The sequence below is a fragment of the Ochlerotatus camptorhynchus genome, unplaced genomic scaffold, assembly GCF_037179485.1.
Source record: "Ochlerotatus camptorhynchus isolate MF236.1 unplaced genomic scaffold, CSIRO-AGI_Acam_v1.1 ptg000674l, whole genome shotgun sequence".
Classification (NCBI taxonomy): domain Eukaryota; kingdom Metazoa; phylum Arthropoda; class Insecta; order Diptera; family Culicidae; genus Ochlerotatus; species Ochlerotatus camptorhynchus.
In genome coordinates this window covers 46,253-66,927 of record NW_027041151.1, presented here as the reverse complement: position 1 = coordinate 66,927, position 20,675 = coordinate 46,253, and the positions used below count along the sequence as shown (strand labels likewise).

Below are 20,675 nucleotides of genomic sequence, written 5' to 3'. Positions count from 1 at the left end.
GCTTTGTCGAGGAAAACAACATTATCCTTCCGGACCAGTTTGGATTCAGAAAGGGGCACTCCACCAATCATCAGCTAGTACGGGTGATGAATAACATCCGAAGTAACAAAGCTGTATCCAACAGCCATGGCCTTGTTAGACGTTGAGAAAGCGCGCGGGCGCGGACGCATTTGCATTTTGGTCCGCAATTTTTTTGTATATATATAAATATTTTTTTTTTACACTTCGACAACGACGCGTGTGGGTCTCGCTGGCCATTTGTCCTTATAGTATTCGTCGAATATTTACAACATAAGCAGTTATGCCGTGCGGTGTAATATCATGCAGTATCAACGACGACCGCTTTCTATGGAAGTGCGAATTCTGCAACAAAAAATACCATGCTGCCTGTGTCGGAGTACAGCGACAACGGGAGCATTTCATCACGGCATTCATGGTGCCAATGTGTGCTGACTGCCAGCACATTTTACGGAAGGAAGCCGACGTGAGGAAGCTGCTTCATCAACAGGAGCAACTTGTGGAAGCAATCCACTCTCAAACGGACGCGAATCACCGCATTGCTGCTGACCTAAAAAATTCTGCTTAGTATCAGAATTATTCGACAGCATTGAGCACCTGCTCAATAACGTAAAAGAAACGTTGGCAGTAATAAATAAAAATAATATTAACATGTGCAGCGCGGTCGGCCAGCATATGAAAACGTGTGATTCACAAGCGCACGCGACAATAACCGGCATCAACGAATCAAATTCGTTGATGTCACAAAAAATTACAAAATTACTTGACGAACGGCTATCAAGCTTATCAAATGACATGGCACTTTCAATAAAAGGGGCCGAATCATCACCTCATCATCATCATCCAGAGCCAAAACTTCTGGAAATTCTCGAGGAAGTGAAATTTGTATCTGGGGCTGTTTCTAGTCTTCAGATAAATGCTGCAGAACCTCATCAGAAGATCTTGGAGGAAGAATTAGCTGAAAGTCCTCCAGTACACAAAAATACAATATCTCCAAAAACTGACCATTCATCTCCTGAATGGCGGTTTTTAGGCAACAAATGGCACTGGAAGCAAGACTGGTCTAAATTTGACGCAAAACAACGGACTCGCAGGTTGCAGGAAAAAGCTGCAGAAAAAGCCAAACGCTGCAGAAAACGACGAAAACAACAACAAATTCACACCAGCAGTACAAAAAACATCATCCAAGGAAATGAATACAGCCGCTACAACAACGCCACCTCCGACAACAACACCATCAACAATAACAACAACACCAATAACAACAACAACAGCAACAACGACAACAACAACAACAACAGCAACAACGACAACAACAACAACAACTACAACAACAACAACAACAACAACAACAACAACAACAACAACAACAACAACAACAACAACAACAACAACAACAACAATAACAACAACAACAACAACAACAACAACAACAACAACAACAACAACAACAACAACAACAACAACAACAACAACAACAACAACAACAACAACAACAACAACAACAACAACAACAACAACAACAACAACACCAACAACGGAAATGGAAATATCACATGGACATCATTACCCCTGGACAAAGAATTATTAGCCGCAGCACGCATACAATTTTCTGGACCACCAAGTAAAGACAGTACACCGAAATTTATAAATTTTCAAAAAGGGGAAACTATTAACCCTTACCGCATAGAAAAACCTAACCCACCACTCCTAGACCCTATGCGCCCGCCTGTCGTAAGGCTTACGGAACGGCGACAGACGCTTTTTGAAGGCACGCCTGCGGGACCCTAAAATCATGGATACTGTGCGAACCTATCTGTCTTTCCTGCATAACCAACCGCCTTCAGTATGTGTCCGCGGAATAACGAAAACAAGTTCAATTTTAATGCTAGCAGCCGAAGGATTACCAACGGACACACAACTTTTGCGCGAAATTTTTCTGGACGTCCACGAAGAACTTGGAATCCCACGCATTGACGCCCTGGCAGACCTGGAATCACACCGTGCGTTCTTATCTAGTGAACGCACACAACGACTGCAGCACACACGGGAAGCCGCATATAAATTCTACAGCACCCAAAATTTTCCTCGACATTGACGCACACTTCGGAAGAAACCTCATCAAACGACAACACTCTTCGGACACTTTCAGAAGAAAATGGAAATGTAAGTGTAAATAATAATAACAATGACCATACTTTATCAACCGACGTATTTCCAACAATTTCTTCACACAGACAGAATGCGACTGAAATTTTGATTTATTGTCAAAATTTCAATCGCATGAAAAGCCCAGCAAAAATGAAGGAAATTTATCAACATTTATTATGCTCATCCTTTTCGGTCATTCTGGCAACTGAAACAAGCTGGGACGAAAGCGTGAAAAGTGAAGAAATCTTTGGAAATGCCTTTAATGTATTCAGAGACGACAGAAATTTTCATGCAACTCAGAAGAAGTCAGGCGGTGGAGTCCTTATAGCTCTTTCGACCAATTTTAACTCAGAACTCATCATTACACCAAAATTTACAGAATTTGAGCATATTTGGGTGAAATCACACATAGCCGGTGAAACGCACGTGTTCGCCTCAGTGTATTTTCCACCAGACCATGCACATAAAAGCACTTATGAAGCCTTCTTCCAAAGTGCTGAACAAATTCTATCTGAGCTTCCTCCTGAGGTTAAAGTTCACATCTATGGAGACTTTAATCAACGCCATGCTGACTTCATTCTGGACTCTGAAAATGAATGTATCTTACTCCCAGGCGTTGGGGATAATGAAACATTGCAGTTCATTTTTGACAAAACTGCTAATTTAGGACTGAACCAAATTAACCACATCAAAAACCAACAAAATTGCTATTTGGACTTTTTACTAACGAATATTTATGAAGATTTCTGTGTGACCGAATCACTAAATCCACTGTGGAAAAATGAAGCGTTTCACACAGCAATTGAATATTCTTTATTTGTGCATGAAAACCAAATACCCAACGACTGCGAATACGAAGAAGTCTTTGAATACAAATTAGCAGACTACGAAAAAATAAAATTTAAATTAAACAGTGTCAATTGGCAATTAATTTTAAGGAATGTAGGAAATGTCAAAATTTGTATAGACGTGTTCTACAAAATTTTAACAGAAATAATTTCGGAAGAAATTCCTTTGAAGAAAAAAGACGCAACAGAAACACACAAAATCCAGTCTGGTATAACAGACGAATAAAAAACTTGAAAAATCGGAAGCAAAATGCACATAAAATTTATAAAAAACACAATAGTAGTAATAATTTATTAATTTATTTGGATCTATGCGATCAACTGAATTTAGCTATCAGTACTGCATTTGAAGAATATAATGCAAAAACAGAACATGAAATAAAGTCCTGTCCAAAGAACTTCTTTAATTACGTAAAAACCAAATTAAAATCTGACAATTTTCCTTCAATAATGCAACTCGACGAAAATGTCGGTGATAGCTCGGAAAAAAAACTGCAATCTATTTGCAAAATTTTTTCAAGAAATCTATACGACATTTTCTGAAGAAGATCGCGACCGCGATTATTTTGCATTTTTTCCAGAATTTTCAAGGGACATTGGCCTCAATCAACTTCAAGTGCAGGATATTTTGCAGGATTTAAAAAATTTAGACGCCTCAAAAGGTCCTGGACCTGACGGAATTCCTCCAGTTTTTATTAAATGTCTAGCAATGGAACACACTGCTCCATTGTTCTGGATTTTTAATATGTCCCTGGAATCTGGAACCTTCCCAAAAACTTGGAAAAGCTCATTCCTAGTGCCTATCTTTAAATCTGGCCGAAAATCTGACGTACGTAATTATCGTGGTATAGCCATTATCTCTTGCATTCCTAAACTTTTCGAGGCAATTGTCAACGAAAAATTATTTTTCCAAATCAAAAATAGAATTACTGCAACACGGCTTTTTCAAGGGTCGCTCGACCTCGACAAATTTACTTGAATTTATAGACTATTCATTGAATGCAATGGATAATGGAAACCACGTAGAAGCTCTCTATACAGACTTTAGCAAGGCATTTGACCGCATAGACATACCAATGCTACTTTTTAAATTGCAAAAAATTGGAATTGAGTCAGCCAACCGCCAACAAATAATTAAATTCAACGGAAAGAAATCGAGTCCAATTCAAGTCACTTCAGGCGTCCCCCAAGGCTCTCATTTGGGACCTCTTCTTTTTATTCTATACGTAAACGACATTTCTTTCATTCTCAAAAAACTTAAATGTCTTATTTATGCCGACGACATGAAGCTCTTTTTAGAAATAAGAAATGAAGAAGACATCAATATATTCCGGAATGAAATACACATATTCTACATATGGTGCAAAAAAAGTCTACTAGAATTGAATGTAAAAAAATGTAACTTAATATCATTTAGCAGGAAAAGAACAACTTCAAATATTTCAATTGCACTAGGAAATCAAAATGTAGAAAAATGTGAAAGAGTTAGGGATTTAGGAATTATCTTAGACTCTAAACTAACTTTCATAGACCATTACAACACAATTATTCACAGGGCAAATAACATGCTAGGCTTTATCAAGCGCTTTTGCTATAACTTTCAGGACCCATACACAATTAAAACACTATATATCGCCTATGTAAGGTCAATACTGGAATATTGCAGCATTGTATGGTCTCCTTTTTCAATCACGCACGAAGAAAGATTAGAATCCGTACAAAAACAATTTCTATTATACGCTCTTCGTAAATTAGGTTGGACATCATTTCCTCTTCCATCATATGAAGCACGCTGCATGCTTATAAACATACAAACATTAAAAGAGCGTCGTGAATATGCAATGGTTTCATTTGTAAACGATATCGTTTCGCAACGCATTGACTCCACAGAACTTTTATCAAAATTAAATTTCCATGCACCTACTCGGCAACTCCGAAATCGAAATTTATTTGCCATAAAACATCATCGTACAAATTATGCAAAATATTGGCCATTAAACCGCATGATGGCCTCTTACAATCAATACTGCGAAACCATTGACTTTACAATGTCTCGGCATAAACTAAAACAATATTTTTACTCCATAAGGCATTATAACTCATAAAAAATAGGAAAGCTGACACTGCTTAATTTTGATTAAAGAAAAAATTATACTTTTAACCTTTTGTCCAAAGTTGACGAAATAAATAAATAAATTTAAGAAAACAAAACTGTATTCTAATATGTACTAGTCTACGTTGGTTGACGAAATAAATAAATAAATAAATAAATGTCTGGCACAATGGGCTTGTATACAAGCTTTGTAACTTCAACTTTCCATTACATCTGGTTAAAATCACCCGTAACTACCTCCAGCAAAGGTCGTTCAAGGTATCGTTGAATGGTTGTCTTTCAGACACGTTTTCCATCCCAGCAGGAGTCCCGCATGGCAGTCTTCCGACACTTCCGACATTCCTCCCTTTGGAGACGGTTGCGTGTTTTTCCTGCTCGCAGATGATACCGCAATAGCCGTCAAAGGAAGGATGCTTCGCGAAATAACGAACAAACTTCAACGATGCCTTAACGCCTTTACTGATTATGCCACCACGTGGAAAATCAAAATCAATGCCTCCAAAACTCAAGCGATCATGTTCCTCCATCGGCAATCGCCCAAACTGAAACCGGCTCACTCTTGTACTGTAATCATGGATGGCACAAGGGTTGAGTGGTCTGCCGAAGTAACCTATCTCGGGATGTTGTTCGATGAAAAGCTCCTCTTCCGTTCGCATGTAGAGAAAACTGTAGTCAAGTGTTCTGCCTTAGTTAGATGTCTGTATCCACTGATTTGCCGCAGATTTCGCCTCTCAAGGGTGAACAAACTGGCCGTCTACAAACAAATCATAGCACCTGCGATCCTCTACGTAGCTCTCGTGTGGGAATCATGTGCATAGACTCACAGGAACAAAATCCAGGTCACTCAGAATAGAGTGCTGAGGATGGTACTTGATCGTCCTTTCGACACTAGAATAACAAATTTACACGAAGAGGCAGGCATTGCCAAAATAGATTCCAGAATTAACGAAATTAAGACTAAATTTGCACAAAAATGTAATTTATGAGAACATGCTTTGATAAGCAATTTGTGTATAGTAAATTAGGTGTAGATTAGTTGTAGTTGTAAATAGTAGTTATAAGTAGTCTCCTTTTTCAAATTTAAAACAAATCAATCCCACCAAGGTGATCATTTAAAGTCAAAAAAAGGCTTTAGTATTTTTTTAGTTATCAAAGTGTAAAAAACAAGAGGACAATAAATATTTAAGTGAATATATACTAGTGTTTCTAACAACATCCTCTGATCTGGCATTGAACTCACATGAGAAGGAGTTTCCAGTTTTCACATACAGTCCACCGCTGGTTGAGTGCTTGCTGTCGACGGGCTTGCGGAATCCAGACCGTCCTTATCAGGGCAAGAAGAGTTTATCGTTATCCCAAGCGCCTAAGCAGAACACTCGTTTTACGACGACTTCTAGTTTGAGTGGCATCTTTTCCGTTTACTGTCTTGTCAGGACACGTTTACTGCGCACAATAGCATATCAGTCCCATCTGTAAAAGACTGGAAATGAGAAAACGGCGTTCAAACATTTTACAAGTTTTCTCATTTTACACTTATTTTGGAGGGATAATTTTGAAAATAAACGTGCAATGTGATATAATTCATCTATGTTTAGTCAAAAGTATTGGATAAAGTTTCGTGAAATTTTTATTTTATGCCACAACCTGAGTGGGACTAACTTGCGATTATATTTAACGTCCATGAGAAAAATAACCGCAAGTCAGTCACAATGCCATGACGATACTGCATTTGTTTAGCATAGTATTGAACAGAGAAAGAATACCATGGCCCCATAAAACGTTATTGAATGTTTTTGGAATCGTTCCGCTGGTTCCAGAACTAAGGCCGGAACATATTCCGGTGAGTGTGGGTATTGAAACCAGAATTTTTCAAAAACGTCCCTAGTAGCACGCTTGTCACAAATCGGTTTTGGCAACTTCTATACAACTTATATCAGTCATAAACAAGTTGCTGCAACTTATTTTGACAAAATGTGCTACTCGGGGTACCAAACCCACCATGCGATAAATCAATTCACATGAAAATTCGAAAAGAAATTCAATAGGAGTCATGATGAGTAACCAGTACAATGTGCCATGTTCCGGGTATCCACTGGGAAGTGGTAAATCCTTTTTAAATTAAAATCCATCATGCAACACATCAAATCACATGAGAATTCAGACCCATAACCAATGGCGTAGATATCGAGGATCCTAAGAACTATATTAGCCTCATCCAGACAAGTTCCAAATACCCTAGAGGAAGTGAAAAGAATCTGTCTTGGGTCAAATCCTATGATATGTCGTCTAAAAACATAGCTGTTAAGTTGTTTTATAGTTTATTTGATGAAATCACATTTTTTCTTCATGTTACTGATTTGCGGTTACTTTTCGTTGTGGGACAATTTGAATTGGTATTGTTTTTCATTGACCTTTTTTCAATAGCACAGCTTAAAAAACATAGAAAGATAAACTGATAAACGTTGCTAACTCAAAATTGATAAAAATACAGATGGGACTGACTTGTGGCTATTGGCAGTTTAGTTTTGGCGTAATAGAGCTAGGAGGTCCCCTTTCCCATTCCCTTCATTGGAGTCTGGTGCGGCTCCGACACTCAGTGCCATTCCCCGTTGGGTTGGGCACATCAAGAAAACACATTATTCTAGACATTCAAAGTGTTTTTATGTTACTTCATACGCGACTTTCGACACTAGAATAACAAATTTACACGAAGAGGCAGGCATTGCCTTAAGGACCAATATACCATCAAAACATTTTATATCAGGCATAACATTTGATAACGGCACAAAAGCATTTGTAAACAATCTTTCTAAGGCCCTTTACACGTGAACCAAAGTACGCCCACGCAAACCAACAACATGATCGGATAGGAGCAACTATCACCTTTTTCCGCGTTTATTTGTTATGCCTGTATAGCTTAACTGAGATCAATTCTCGTATATAGCAATGTGGTTTTGTGGTTAACTGTATATACATCGTATAGAATCAGTTCAAATACAGTTTTTTGTTTCTTGCTCTAGGCTAGACCTTTTTTCCCCTTCCATTTTATGAGTCCCGTTTCATGTTGATAAACATTGCAACACTTATGAAAACATGAGAAATTTCTATGATTTCCTTTGTTAATGATCTACTGTCACAGCGCGTCAATTCAGAAAAAATATTATCAAGCGTTAACGTAACGGGTGTTCAATAAAAAATGAGAATGCCTTCAATACCGTCCAGCGCTCTTGTGAGAGCATCGCGACTTAGTTGCGTCGTACGGCTGACCAGGGCCCCTTCTCCAATATTCATATACGTTTTTTTTTGAAGAATAAACATTATGTTTTTAATAAAAATACTGAATTTTTTGAAAAACAAAATTTTTTTACTAGCTATATGACTGAAAAAATTCTCATTTTTTATTGTCATCATTAGTTTCTGGGTCGATAGGTAGGGTCCAGGCAGACTCCCTTCACTCTTTGGAATTTATAGAGACAGATAACAGCGCCAATAGGTCTTTGACGATACAACGTTGAACTGCAGCGTTGGAAGAAAACACGCACACCATGATCTATACATGTACGACCCCACACCACTGAGCAGAGGGTACAGCGCAAATCAAAACACGAAGCGGTGTCATCACTCATCGTCAGCACTCAGCTTCGGCAGCTTTAGTTTACGATTTAATTCGCCGTCATTGAAAAATACCTTCTTTATAAAATAGAAAAGTCAGTGCCAACATTTCAAAGGGACGCCCCCCATTCATATGTAAACAATGGCTTAAGCCGTCGATTTCTCGCGAATAAAAGCTCACTCATAAAAAATAATGACACCATAATTTTTGAATAGCCAATGGCGTGCAGCGTTGGCCAAGGAAGACGGCATATTTTATTACGTTTGTTTAGCAATGATTTCGATACGTTTCGTTTTTTCCATGTTTACTTCTATGCAACTTCTATTATGTTGAGGAATAGCTTCATAAATCATCAATTCTCGATTACTTTTTCGAAGGGACGTATCTGCATTTATTATTGTTTTCTCAAGCTTTTCTGATGCGTATAACGTTTTAATGATTAAAAATGGATGCAATCATAACGAAGTGAGAATCTTGCTATCGCAATATAATGATGATGACATCGATCATCCTCTTCCCTCGGCTGATCATCAACGTCCACGCTGGCATATGTCATACTGACACCTGTCATTTCTGGATCAACAATAGAAAAGGGCCCATCAGCATTTGTAAACAAACCGTACCAAAACCCATTCATCACAAATCGAAGGTCGCCCACACAAACCAACACCATCATCGTGTAGGTAGAAGTTTCCTCTATCCGATGATGGTGTTGGTTTGCGTGGGTGGCCTTCGCTTTGTGAGTAAAAGGCTTTGGAACGGTTTGTTTACAAATGCTGATGAGCTCTTTTCTATTGTTGATCCAGATTTATTGAGCCCTGGTGGTAAAGTTGGCGGGGGACTCCCAAGAGTTTCAATGTGCACTCACGAGATGGCACTGCGATCACATAAGGGTGGAGTATCCATTGCCTTGTTCGAGGAATTGATTTGTGGGATATCTTGTTAATGGAATATCTTTGGTTATTGTTTATTTAGCAAATCCAATTATTTTCCAGGCATTCCCAACTAACATTTTCAGCTTTATTAGCCAACTTTTCCAGCGTTGTGCTGTAAAGTAGCTGAAATGAAGCTGCAAATACAGCTACAAGCAGAAGCTAGCAAAATAGTTTTGGAGAGCGTTTACTCAACTTTTTCACAACCATTATTCAATCTGTCAGTCGCACTGAATAACAACAGCCAAAAAACGCTAATGTCTCTTTTATACACATACTAATCAACTTTCAACTTGTTATTGCAAAATAAAGCTAATAAAGTAAATATATTCCTCATTTGATGGCTTCTACACATCCAACCACTCTTGCTGAATAACATTAACATCAAAAGTGCTTTTTTCAACAACTAAACATCTTGTACTCAGCTAATAACACTAGTTTACAAAACAACATAAAAAGTGTGATCTTTAGTGGTTGACCAACGTTTCTAATGCAAAATCCTACGCTGAATTCAATGCCGTGGTCAGAAAATATTAAAGTAGAGCCATTTTTGAGATATACAAAAATTTTGATTTTTTGAATTTTGGACAAAAGTACGATTACTAAAATGTCAATATCTTTGGAACTAGTCCACCAATTTTAAATCTTTTTTTATGAAAGTGAAGCTAAATAAATTTGCTATCGTTCACTTGAATATTATGTCTTAATTAAAAATTTAATTTTGAAGTCATTTAAAAATTTACAGCATTTTTTTTTTATTTTTCCTGCGAATTTTCCATAAAAATCTTGTTTTAATCAACATTTTTAATGGGATAAAAAGATTCAAAAAATCATTCCACAATTTATTCTTAAAGTCCATTAAAAACTGGAGAAAATGAGCCTTTAATGGATGAAATCGGTTGGAAATTGTCGAAGTTATGAAATTTTTTGTAAAATCATGGAAATTGAATGTTCCAAGATTGGCCGTTGTCCCGCTCCTAGGTTCATGCACCACTTCCAGTAAGCCTTTCTGCGGACGTGTACGCATACGGTGCATTTCACTAACACTACCAGCTGTCACGCAAAATTAAATGGGATATTTTCAACAATATAATTTACGCTAGTGTTTGTGAGACCGCTCGGCGAGAACCTAACGCAACCAACTCAATTTGACAGCTTTCTTTCTTTAACATTGCTTAACGATGTATACGACAAAACGTGAATTCAAGTGTAAAAATGATCCTCAAAAGTTTTGTTACGCGTGTGGCAACTATATATTTACAAAATCGGTCAATTTCACTGCTTCGTTGCAAACTGCATACAGGCTTTATTTTAAAATTGATCCTGGAGACTTTGACGAACCGTGGATTCCAAAAGTATTATGTAGTTCGTGCAAAACGTGCTTGGCTAGGTGGATGTCAGGCGCAAGGTAAATTGATTTTTTCAATAACTTTCATATAAATAATTTATGTACAGCATGGTAGTGCTTTGTTCTTTCCTGATCGACATTATCTTACTTCATCTATTTTTGATAAGTGTTAATGTCTTACTAACTAACTCACTTATTTGTTATCTGTCAGTCGCTATTTGTCCTTTGACATGCCCACCATATGGCGTCGACCGTTTTGTCATGCAACGGATTGTTATTTCTGCTTGACAAAAGTTAAGCAACAAGGACGTCACAAAACAGTTGAGTATCCACAAGTAGCTTCTATGACAAAACCTGTTCCACATTCAAGTTCGGTCCCGTATCCTGTTTATCCAAAGCGGAAACGAGCGCCCTCTGTTGAATCGACCGTTACAAAAAGTGAGGAGGAATTTAAGGAGGAATGCGAGGAAGACTTCGAGGTGGAATTGGAAAGAAACCCAAAACTGTTTACACAATCCGAATTTAATGATTTGGTGCGAGATCTCGACTTATCGAAGGAGAAATCCGAATTGCTGGCATCACGCTTGAAAGAACACAACATGCTGAGCAAGGAGGTCAAAATTTCTTGTCACAGGAATCGTCACAAGAAATTTGACAAACATTATTCTACAAAGGACAAGGCATGTTTTTGCCATGACGTAAACGGCTTGTTTGAAGAGTTTGGTGAGCCATATGATCCAGCTGAATGGCGTTTATTCATCGATAGCAGCAAGTTGAGCTTGAAAGCCGTTTTACTGCATCAAGGGAATGAGAAACCTTCTATTCCATGCCGTTAATATGAAGGAAACGTATGAATCAATGGCTCTATTGCTCAATTTGATAAATTACAATCTACACAATTGGAAAATTTATTCCGATCTTAAAGTGGTTGCCATGTTGACTGGATTGCAACAGGGATACACAAAATATATGTGTTTTTTGTGTAAATGGGACAGTCGAGCTCGTAAGGAACACTACGTGCGAAAAGATTGGCCAAAACGGGATAATTTCACAATTGGTAAAGACAACGTTAAAAATGATCCTCTTGTGGTAAAAGAACGCATAATACTTCCACCACTACATATAAAACTTGGACTATTCAAAAATTTCGTCAAAGCGTTGCAAAAAGAAGGGCCGGCATTCCAGTACTTGAAATCAGTATTTCCAAATTTATCTGACGCAAAGATAAAGGAAGGTGTATTTGTTGGCCCACAGATCAAAAAACTGCTCAATGATTCCGCATTCAATACAATTTTGACACCAGATGAGGAAGAAGCGTGGAAATCGTTCCAGCGTGTTGTCACAACCTTTTTAGGAAATTTCAGAAGCCCAGATTATGAGGAAGCCGTCGATTATGAGAAAATAGGTATAAATCAAAAATATTGTGTTTGTTGCATATAATTAATTTCAAATCCTTTTATTTCACTGAACACAGGTGTGAATATGTCTTTGAAGATACATTTCCTACATTCTCACATGGATTTTTTTTCCGGAAAATCTTGGTGACGAGAGTGATGAGCACGGCGAACGTTTTCACTAACAAATAAAGATGATGGAACGTCGTTACCAAGGGTTTTGGGATGAAGCAATGATGGGTGACTATTGTTGGTTTCTGATTCGAGAAACAAGTTCAAAACATCGAAGACAAAGTCATTCGATTCTCAATCATTTTTAATAAAACCTAAATAAATTTCTTTTGTATCAACTTGGTTTTAAATCCTGATATGCCTTAATCAAATTGATATGTAGAGAAAAGAATCTCCCATGAAAACTTTACATGCGATTTGGATGCTTACAACGATACCTAGAAAAGGAACTCTAAAGCTGTTGTATTTCAGCAACATTTTTAAGTGTTTTACAAAAATGCTCATAACTTCGACAATTTCCAACCGATTTCATCCATTAAAGGCTCATTTTCTCCGGTTTTGAATGGACTTTAAGAATAAATTATGGAATGATTTTTTGAATCTTTTTATCCCATTAAAAATGTTGATTAAAACAAGAAAATTCGCAGGAAAAATAAAAAAAAATGCTCTAAATTTTTAAATGACTTCAAAATTAAATTTTTAATTAAGACATAATATTCTAGTGAACGATAGCAAATTTATTTAGCTTCATTTTCATAAAAAAGATTTAAAATTGGTGCACTAGTTCCAAAGATATTGACATTTTAGTAATCGTACTTTTGTCCAAAATTCAAAAAATCAAAATTTTTGTATATCTCAAAAATGGCTCTACTTTAATTTTTTCTGACCACGGCATTGAATTCAGCGTAGGATTTTACATTGGAAATGATCATCACCTTACCGAGTTCAAAAATGCTGTAAACTAGTGTAAGCTGTGTTAAAGCTACTTCGGAAGCATTTTTACAGTCAACTAGGTTCTACTCAGCGATTTTGTTGTCGAAGGTTGATTTGTTTCATCAGTTCAAAGTGTTGGCGTAGCAAAGTTAGTAGTGTCAAGGTTTGCCAATGCAGTCGTCTCGAGTTCGCTTCCGGGTTCCGGTGCAGGGTAAATAATTTGGTGATGACTTGAAACGAATTTCAATTAATTTGATTTCACAGCAAAATAAACTCAATTAATTCCTCCATAAAAAAAAAGTGTAAACAGTATTTAACCCGGCTTCAAGAGAAAGCTGTGTAGTGATTATTGGATAACCGGAAAAAGGTTGAATAAGCGCCTTTCAAGTTGACACACAACTAAACAGCAGGATAACAGCTGTATAGAAGCGTAAATGGATATGCATTAATATGCATATGTCCCAACCGTCTCAACAATTATAATTAGCTGACTAAGTTCGCCAGATTTGCTTGTATGGAGGTTGAGTAAAGGTTTCCTCATATCGTATAACGTTTGAATACAGCTTGAGGCTGTATAAATGAAATGAGTAAAGCGTTTACATTGTGAAAATTGTTGGTTGGGTTGTCAGCGATAGCATGATTTGATTGCAGATTATTTATCTAGACTGCATCGCATAACATCGGGCTCTAACACATTTCGGCGTCAAATACATTTTTATTGCACGTATCACAAGTGCAGTGACAATTTTCAAATTAAATAAAAACTGATAAATATTATTTAAAGACTTTTTTATTAAAATTAACTGAAAACGGTAGTAAAATTAAAAAAAAAATAGTGGGAAAATCAGTTTTACAGAACAGTTCGGTAAAAAAATTACCAAATCGCTCCGCAAAAAAGTACCGAATCGTTCGGTAATTTTGACAGCTCATCAATAAATTGGTTTACCGAACCTTCGGTAGGCATTTCGTTTACCGAACTGATTACCGAACGCTCAGCTGTTGAAAGTTCGGTAAAAAATTACCGAGTACGGGAATAATTTCTGAGTGTGATTGACCGCAAATAAATAAATACATAAATACATATGTATCGAATGTTATGGGTCCTGTGACACCTCTGATAGCACTTACGGCGGTTGTTTGTATCTGCGATGCACGTACGCTGATGGATCGGTTCAGAAGATTGGAAGATTTTAAGAAGAAAACACGTAAGCACATGGACACGCCTCGTGCTCCACAGTCAATACAAAAAGGTGCGTCGTAGCACTCAACTGGCAGGGCCCTCGTTTTTCTGCATGGACTCCAACATCGTGAAATTATGTATTGCTATGGCGATGTCAGCCCTTTGTCGCGAATAGGGTGTTCGAGATCAAGTATCATACAGAATGAGGAGTGTGGAACCACGTCGCAGGAATAGGAAACCCAGTCGACGTTCCCTCAAGAGAAATATCAGCAGCACAGCAGTTGTTTCAGAGGTCCCATCTGGCTACACCAAGGTCAAAACTTCTGACCCGAGAATCCTCAAGTAGCGATTGATCAGCTTGATCTAGTAGTCCGTTCTTGAGAAACGTAGTGCCGTTACCATGCCGCTACAAGCTTCATCACCGAGCGAAATCTTCTCACTCAGCTTTTCGCCCTTCATCCTAGCTCGTCTGGTGGTCTGGGTTTGCTGATTTCACCACAATTCCCAGCAGTGCTGCGTGCTGTCATCAATGTCAATTGACGTAAGATATTGGTCTAGCACTGAATTTCATCAAATTTCGACACTGATATTAGCAGTAGACATGCTATTAGGCGGATATGAATATCACTAGGGAAAAGTTGAAAATATTACTTTTATATCAATAAATCAACTTGTTTTTATAACGTTGCATTGTGTTAATATAACTGATGAGTTTTCTAAATATCGGTACTCAATTAGCTGGTGTATATAAGAAACATGTAAGTTAGAACTTCGAATATCAGTGGTCCTTTTACGATATCAATGTCATTTGCGCACTGACATTGAGGCGAATGATATTGATATTCTAACTGTCTGAACTGATACTGACATCAGGTTGTTAGTGAAGTTCAGCATTTTGTAGGTATTGATATTGATATTTTGCAGCACTGATTTCCAGAGAGCAAACCGAACTTCTAGGAAATCCTGGTCAATCGGACGCAGGAGTATTAAGACGCACTCAAGCACTTGGTTCGTCTGTCGTAAGAAGAATGCTTCTCGCAGGATAAAGCAAGTTTGTCTCGGAAGGTGCAAATTCAAGATTCGTCGATTATATCATCGCTAAATCCTCAGATCCATGAAGGCATGGGACGCGTTGGCGGTCGGCTGCAACATGCTCCGATTTTGCAAAGTCGGAAGCATCCGATGATAATTGAACATCGTCATCCTCTTGCTATACTGGAATTTGGCATTACCACTTGAAGATGCTTCACTCCCGGTATCAAGTTCTGATCGCAAGCACAAGAGAAAGATTTTGTTTAACAAAAATCCACAACCTTGCATGACGAATCCTCCACGAATGCATCACCTGCTTCCTAAACAATCCCCGATGTCAGCAACAGCTGATGGTTGAACTTCCGCCGGAAAGAGTAACTCCAGAACCGTCATTCATGAAGGTGGGTGCGGATTAATGCGGCCCCTTCGTGGTCACAGCAGCCACCGAAAAACAGTATCAGCAGCAAGAAAAAGGAAACATTTGAACCAAAAGCAAATTAGACATCAATAGAAGTTAAGATTAAGAATTTGTTCGGAATCGGAATTGAAATTAAAATTGATTATTGCAATCAATCTTGCGAGAGCCATCTTAACGCGCAGTAACTAACTCTCTGAAAAATATACAGATTTTTTGAAAATTATTCAACTTTTTCAAATAAGAAAAATATGTTTCATATTACTTTTTATATTTATTAATTTCGATTAATAATCGTTTTTTTCCTTTTGAGCACCTTGAATTCAATCTACGAGCATCATACCCAAAACGTATTTTTCACTAAATAATATAAATGTATTATCTTCGAAAGGATGTGGAATCTTTTGAATGGGCTTCTGATGTTCAGATGTTCTGATTTCTCGTTGGAAGGTTTATTTTTGTTTAAACAACCATGACACTTGGTGACAGATACGATATTGAATTATCTATATTTTTGTCGAATCAGTAAACAAGCTATTTAGCAAACCCAGGAAATTTTCAGTTGGAAGCTGATTTGTCTGTCACTACTAAATACTGGAACTTAATGTTTTGTATTTTCAGGTTTGTAGAAAAGATACAAATAAACTTACGTGATCTAAAAATATACAAATTCTTTAGAGAGCAAACTTTAGTCGTTTTTCAATATTCTAAACATTAAATAAATTCCTTCTGGACTATGAGTGAACTCAATGAAGATTTTGGTAAATCCAGACGACTAAGTCAGTTGTAAATAAACCATCTCCATGATCGGTCAACGGCAAATAAATAAATAAATTTTAGTCTCTAAAAGTGGGTAAAGCGTTGTTTCTTAGCATCGATTACACTGCATGACAGGACTTAGTACGAAAAACACCGGCGATTACCATAAGTCACTCTTATGTACGTTAACAAACGAGAACATTTTTTTACAGAATAGATGTCCCTCTTCATCTCGGTACTGAAGACCGCTTCGGATACAATATGTTTCAGAAACCGCTGAAGTTACATTCTCCAACAGGGAGTACACTGTAGTTGCTTTATACGGGGAGTTTAGAATTTACGCGGTTTTTTGTACGCACATTCCGAAATTTACGCGGGTTTTTCACGTGTATTTCGGAATTAACGCGGTTTTTTACGTGGATTTCGGAATTAACTCGTTTTTTTTTTTTACATAATTTGCGCCTCGATTTTTAGCGATTTTTCGAAAAAGGTACTATCCAACGATCTCATTCTACTTTAGCTTGAGTCATAAGTAATTAAATCACATACATCGCATTTTTTTTATATAAATGTAGATGTTTTAGACATTTGCAATTAGTAATTTGGGGGATCACTAAAATAATCGGTGTAGACAAATTTTTATCCAAATTTGGAGCGCTCTAACTCCGTCAGACCGATTTTTATACGACCAAACCATTGTATTTTGCTTAGTTGGAGCATTTCAACTAATGCGTCTATTTATTAGAATTTTTGTAGTACCGTAAAACGGGGTAACATTGATAGTTTTTTTTTTTAAGTATATTCTAAATACTTTTTACATCAATTAATGTTTCTCAAATTTTATTTTTTTTAAACAAGTACATAGGATCTTAGAGTCAATTCGTTAGTAGTATATTTAACGAAACTTATTGCATTTGCACTATTTTTTTAGTCTTGTGAACGAACATCAATATTTTGATTTGGGGTTACTTTGATAATGGTCGATGAATGTAGAAAAACATGCGTGAATCTCAAACAATTTAGTAAAATAAATATGAAACATTGTATGAGTATATAATCAGAAACACCATAAGCAATAATAAGACAACATTGTATTTGTGATGGCTGTATCAGAAAAACCTTTCATAAGTGATGGTTTGAGTGCTTTTTAAACAGGCAAAAAGCAAGAAATTTTTTTTTCAACATGTTTGGAAAACATGTAACACAAACTATATAAAAATTATATGCGATATCAAGGGGAATGCTCCAAGCTACAATATGGAACCAATGTTTCTTATTCGGAAAAAAGGTAGATAGTAAATTAAATCATTATATTCTACTATCAAAGTTAACCGCATTATCAAAGATACCCCGTTTTACGGTATATCTCTATTTGATTTACGTATCTTGCAGGCCGCCCACTATTTACTTGGTGATCAGCTAGTTGCCTCAACACGGAGAGTTCGACAGTTATCACAAATTACATCAGCAGGTCTAATCGAAGTCGATTTGGTTCTAGCTGTTTTTAAATCAGGCGAGCTTTATTTTTGCATTATCAAAGTGTTTTTTAGTCGGAAAAAAAAATTAAGATGCATGCCAAACCCATGCTATAAAGTAATCACTTGATATAGCCCTTAAAAACACACACAATGCTTTATTCTCTAAATATAACAACTTTCCCCACTCTTCCCTAATAAAACTATGTCCTGATGGCGCTACACTTATCGGCGCGGAAAGCCCTGCATGCTCACAACTCGTAACCCGCTGTGAGTTCGTACCTACTGAAAGTCATAAATCAAATCACAAGCCCACATATATAGTAAAGGCAGCTAGCTGTTGCTGCAGTCCAGACAGCTAGCTGTCGAAGCAGTTGGCAAAAAAAAGCCTGAATATCCCAACGCAGCCAACGTGATATCTTCAGCTCGCGACATGAGAGCGAATCAAAATCAAAAGGAATAAAACAAGTAGTAATAAATGTAAATATTTATGTTTAATAATATGGTGAAAGAGATACGATCAGAAATTAACAAGATATATGTGCGTAATCTGTACCGATGAAAGATAAATTTATGCTACCAATCAAAAGTGCAGGCAGAAGGAAGGAGTATTTTTACATCTGTGAAAATTAATATTGAAGATTTTGAAGTTCAATTTCAATGCTTCTTACATCTCGAATGTATTTAATTGACAACTATCGAAATCAATTCTTTCTCCAGCACTGGATTCTTTTTAATAATTAACATTTGAAACCTCAATTCTCGGAGCTCTCAAAAGGCATACCGAATTCAAATTTTCAATATTAGTAAAACGGATTTTTGAATCATGATCAGCATTTCAATGCGTAACTGAAACACAGAAAACGATATTTTTTCAGAAAAATTAAGCTAACATAAACGGTTTGCTGGACACCCTATTAAGAGCATTCAAACTGTAAACGTCACAGTTGCAAATATCTTTGCATCATGCACACTATAGATACTATAGATTTCATAGATAAGTGGAGGCACCATGACAATAAATGCTCTTACTGGAATCCGTGAATAATGTTCATGCCATCAAAAAGCTCTTCGTTGCGAAGTTTTATTTTGTTTTGATTCAAGCACAAAAGTTCAAAATTAAGTGAAAAGCAAGTCTTTGCAGAAATAAATCCTTCTTCCGTTTTCTGCAAAATAAATCGAAATGTGACGTATGAAAAGCATTTTGTGGTATTCCATCAGACTTCTATCCAACCGAGCAGCACCGTATTTGCAGCGTAAATTGTTAGGTATGGTGATGCATACTTACTTACTTAATAAAATAACGCACTAAGAAACATAAAATAATCTAACTTTTTTTATTTTTTCAATCTGATTTATAGTAAAAGTTTTTTCAACCTCATGGTAATAGTGCACAACACATGCCAAAATAATGCGTAAATACTTTGCCATATCTACTAGCTTCATGAATCAGCGATATTAATCATATTTAAATCAAATTGCAATAACTGTCAAGCATAATATAACTTCTTACCTTATTTCGACAAACATGAATATCATACATATGATCAGCGGAACGTTTCTCATTTTAATCCATAACACGTGCGATCATTATCCCGTTGAAATAATATCCAGATCATGATAATTGGTTGATAGCATGTAGTTGCTTATTATGACTTTCATCAATCATCCTTGGGCATTGCTGGGATATCCATAACTACAAGCAGAGGACCCCACTGCCTCTGCTATCGTCGTTGCACAGATTAGGAACAGAAAGTACTCTGTTTCTTCAAACCACTCTTCTTCGTTCAACAACAGGTCCCATTGGCGCACACATTCATTGACACGCGAAGATGAAAGATGGCAGTTGTCGGCTTATGTAAATTTATGGAATCTCTTAGCGGCCCAGCGTACTCACTCACTTCAACCGGCCGCACTCAATCAGCGAACAATTATAAGATCATAAAATAACACCGATGTTATATACCTGGCCCATTAACACTAGCTATCGGACACCGTGCACGATGATAAATTTGTAAAATGCTGCAATTATCGATGTCTTGATCATTATTCTCCTCTTCAAAAGACGCGATCAATTTGGATTACAGTCAACTCTCCATATATCGATGTTCTATATCTCGATATGTGACCACTTTGTTGTATATTGTACAGTCCCTTCAAGCGGTCTAGTAGGTAAATGTTGTTCTATATCTCGATCTCTATTTATCTCGATGTCTTCAATATCGAGATATGGAGAGTTGACTGTGTTTATATTTTTCGCACTTGGTTTGTTCTCTGCGCACTTATATTTTGAACTTATCGAGTTAGGCCTTTCCTTACAGTAACAGCGGGGGTTGGCGTACAGACGACTGCACATCAATTGCTCAATTAGAATGTGTAATGAATTATTTTACTATTTGTATGGTTGATCATTGGCTGATCTGACTGTATTTTCATCAATACCATCCCGTTT

General features: G+C 36.9%; 1 protein-coding gene across 1 annotated transcript in view; it reads right to left on the bottom strand.

The window, feature by feature from the left end:
- LOC135714610 (protein Wnt-2-like) overlaps positions 1-20,301 on the bottom strand; it is a gene marked incomplete at its 3' end in the record, with an annotated part of 67,258 nt that extends 46,957 nt beyond the window's left edge. Inside the window, exon 1 of the mRNA XM_065237991.1 lies at positions 19,737-20,301. Within this exon, the coding sequence (XP_065094063.1) occupies positions 19,737-19,789 (53 nt within the window). The remainder of the gene's footprint in view (positions 1-19,736) is intronic.
- Between the last annotated feature and the right edge of the window lie 374 nt (positions 20,302-20,675).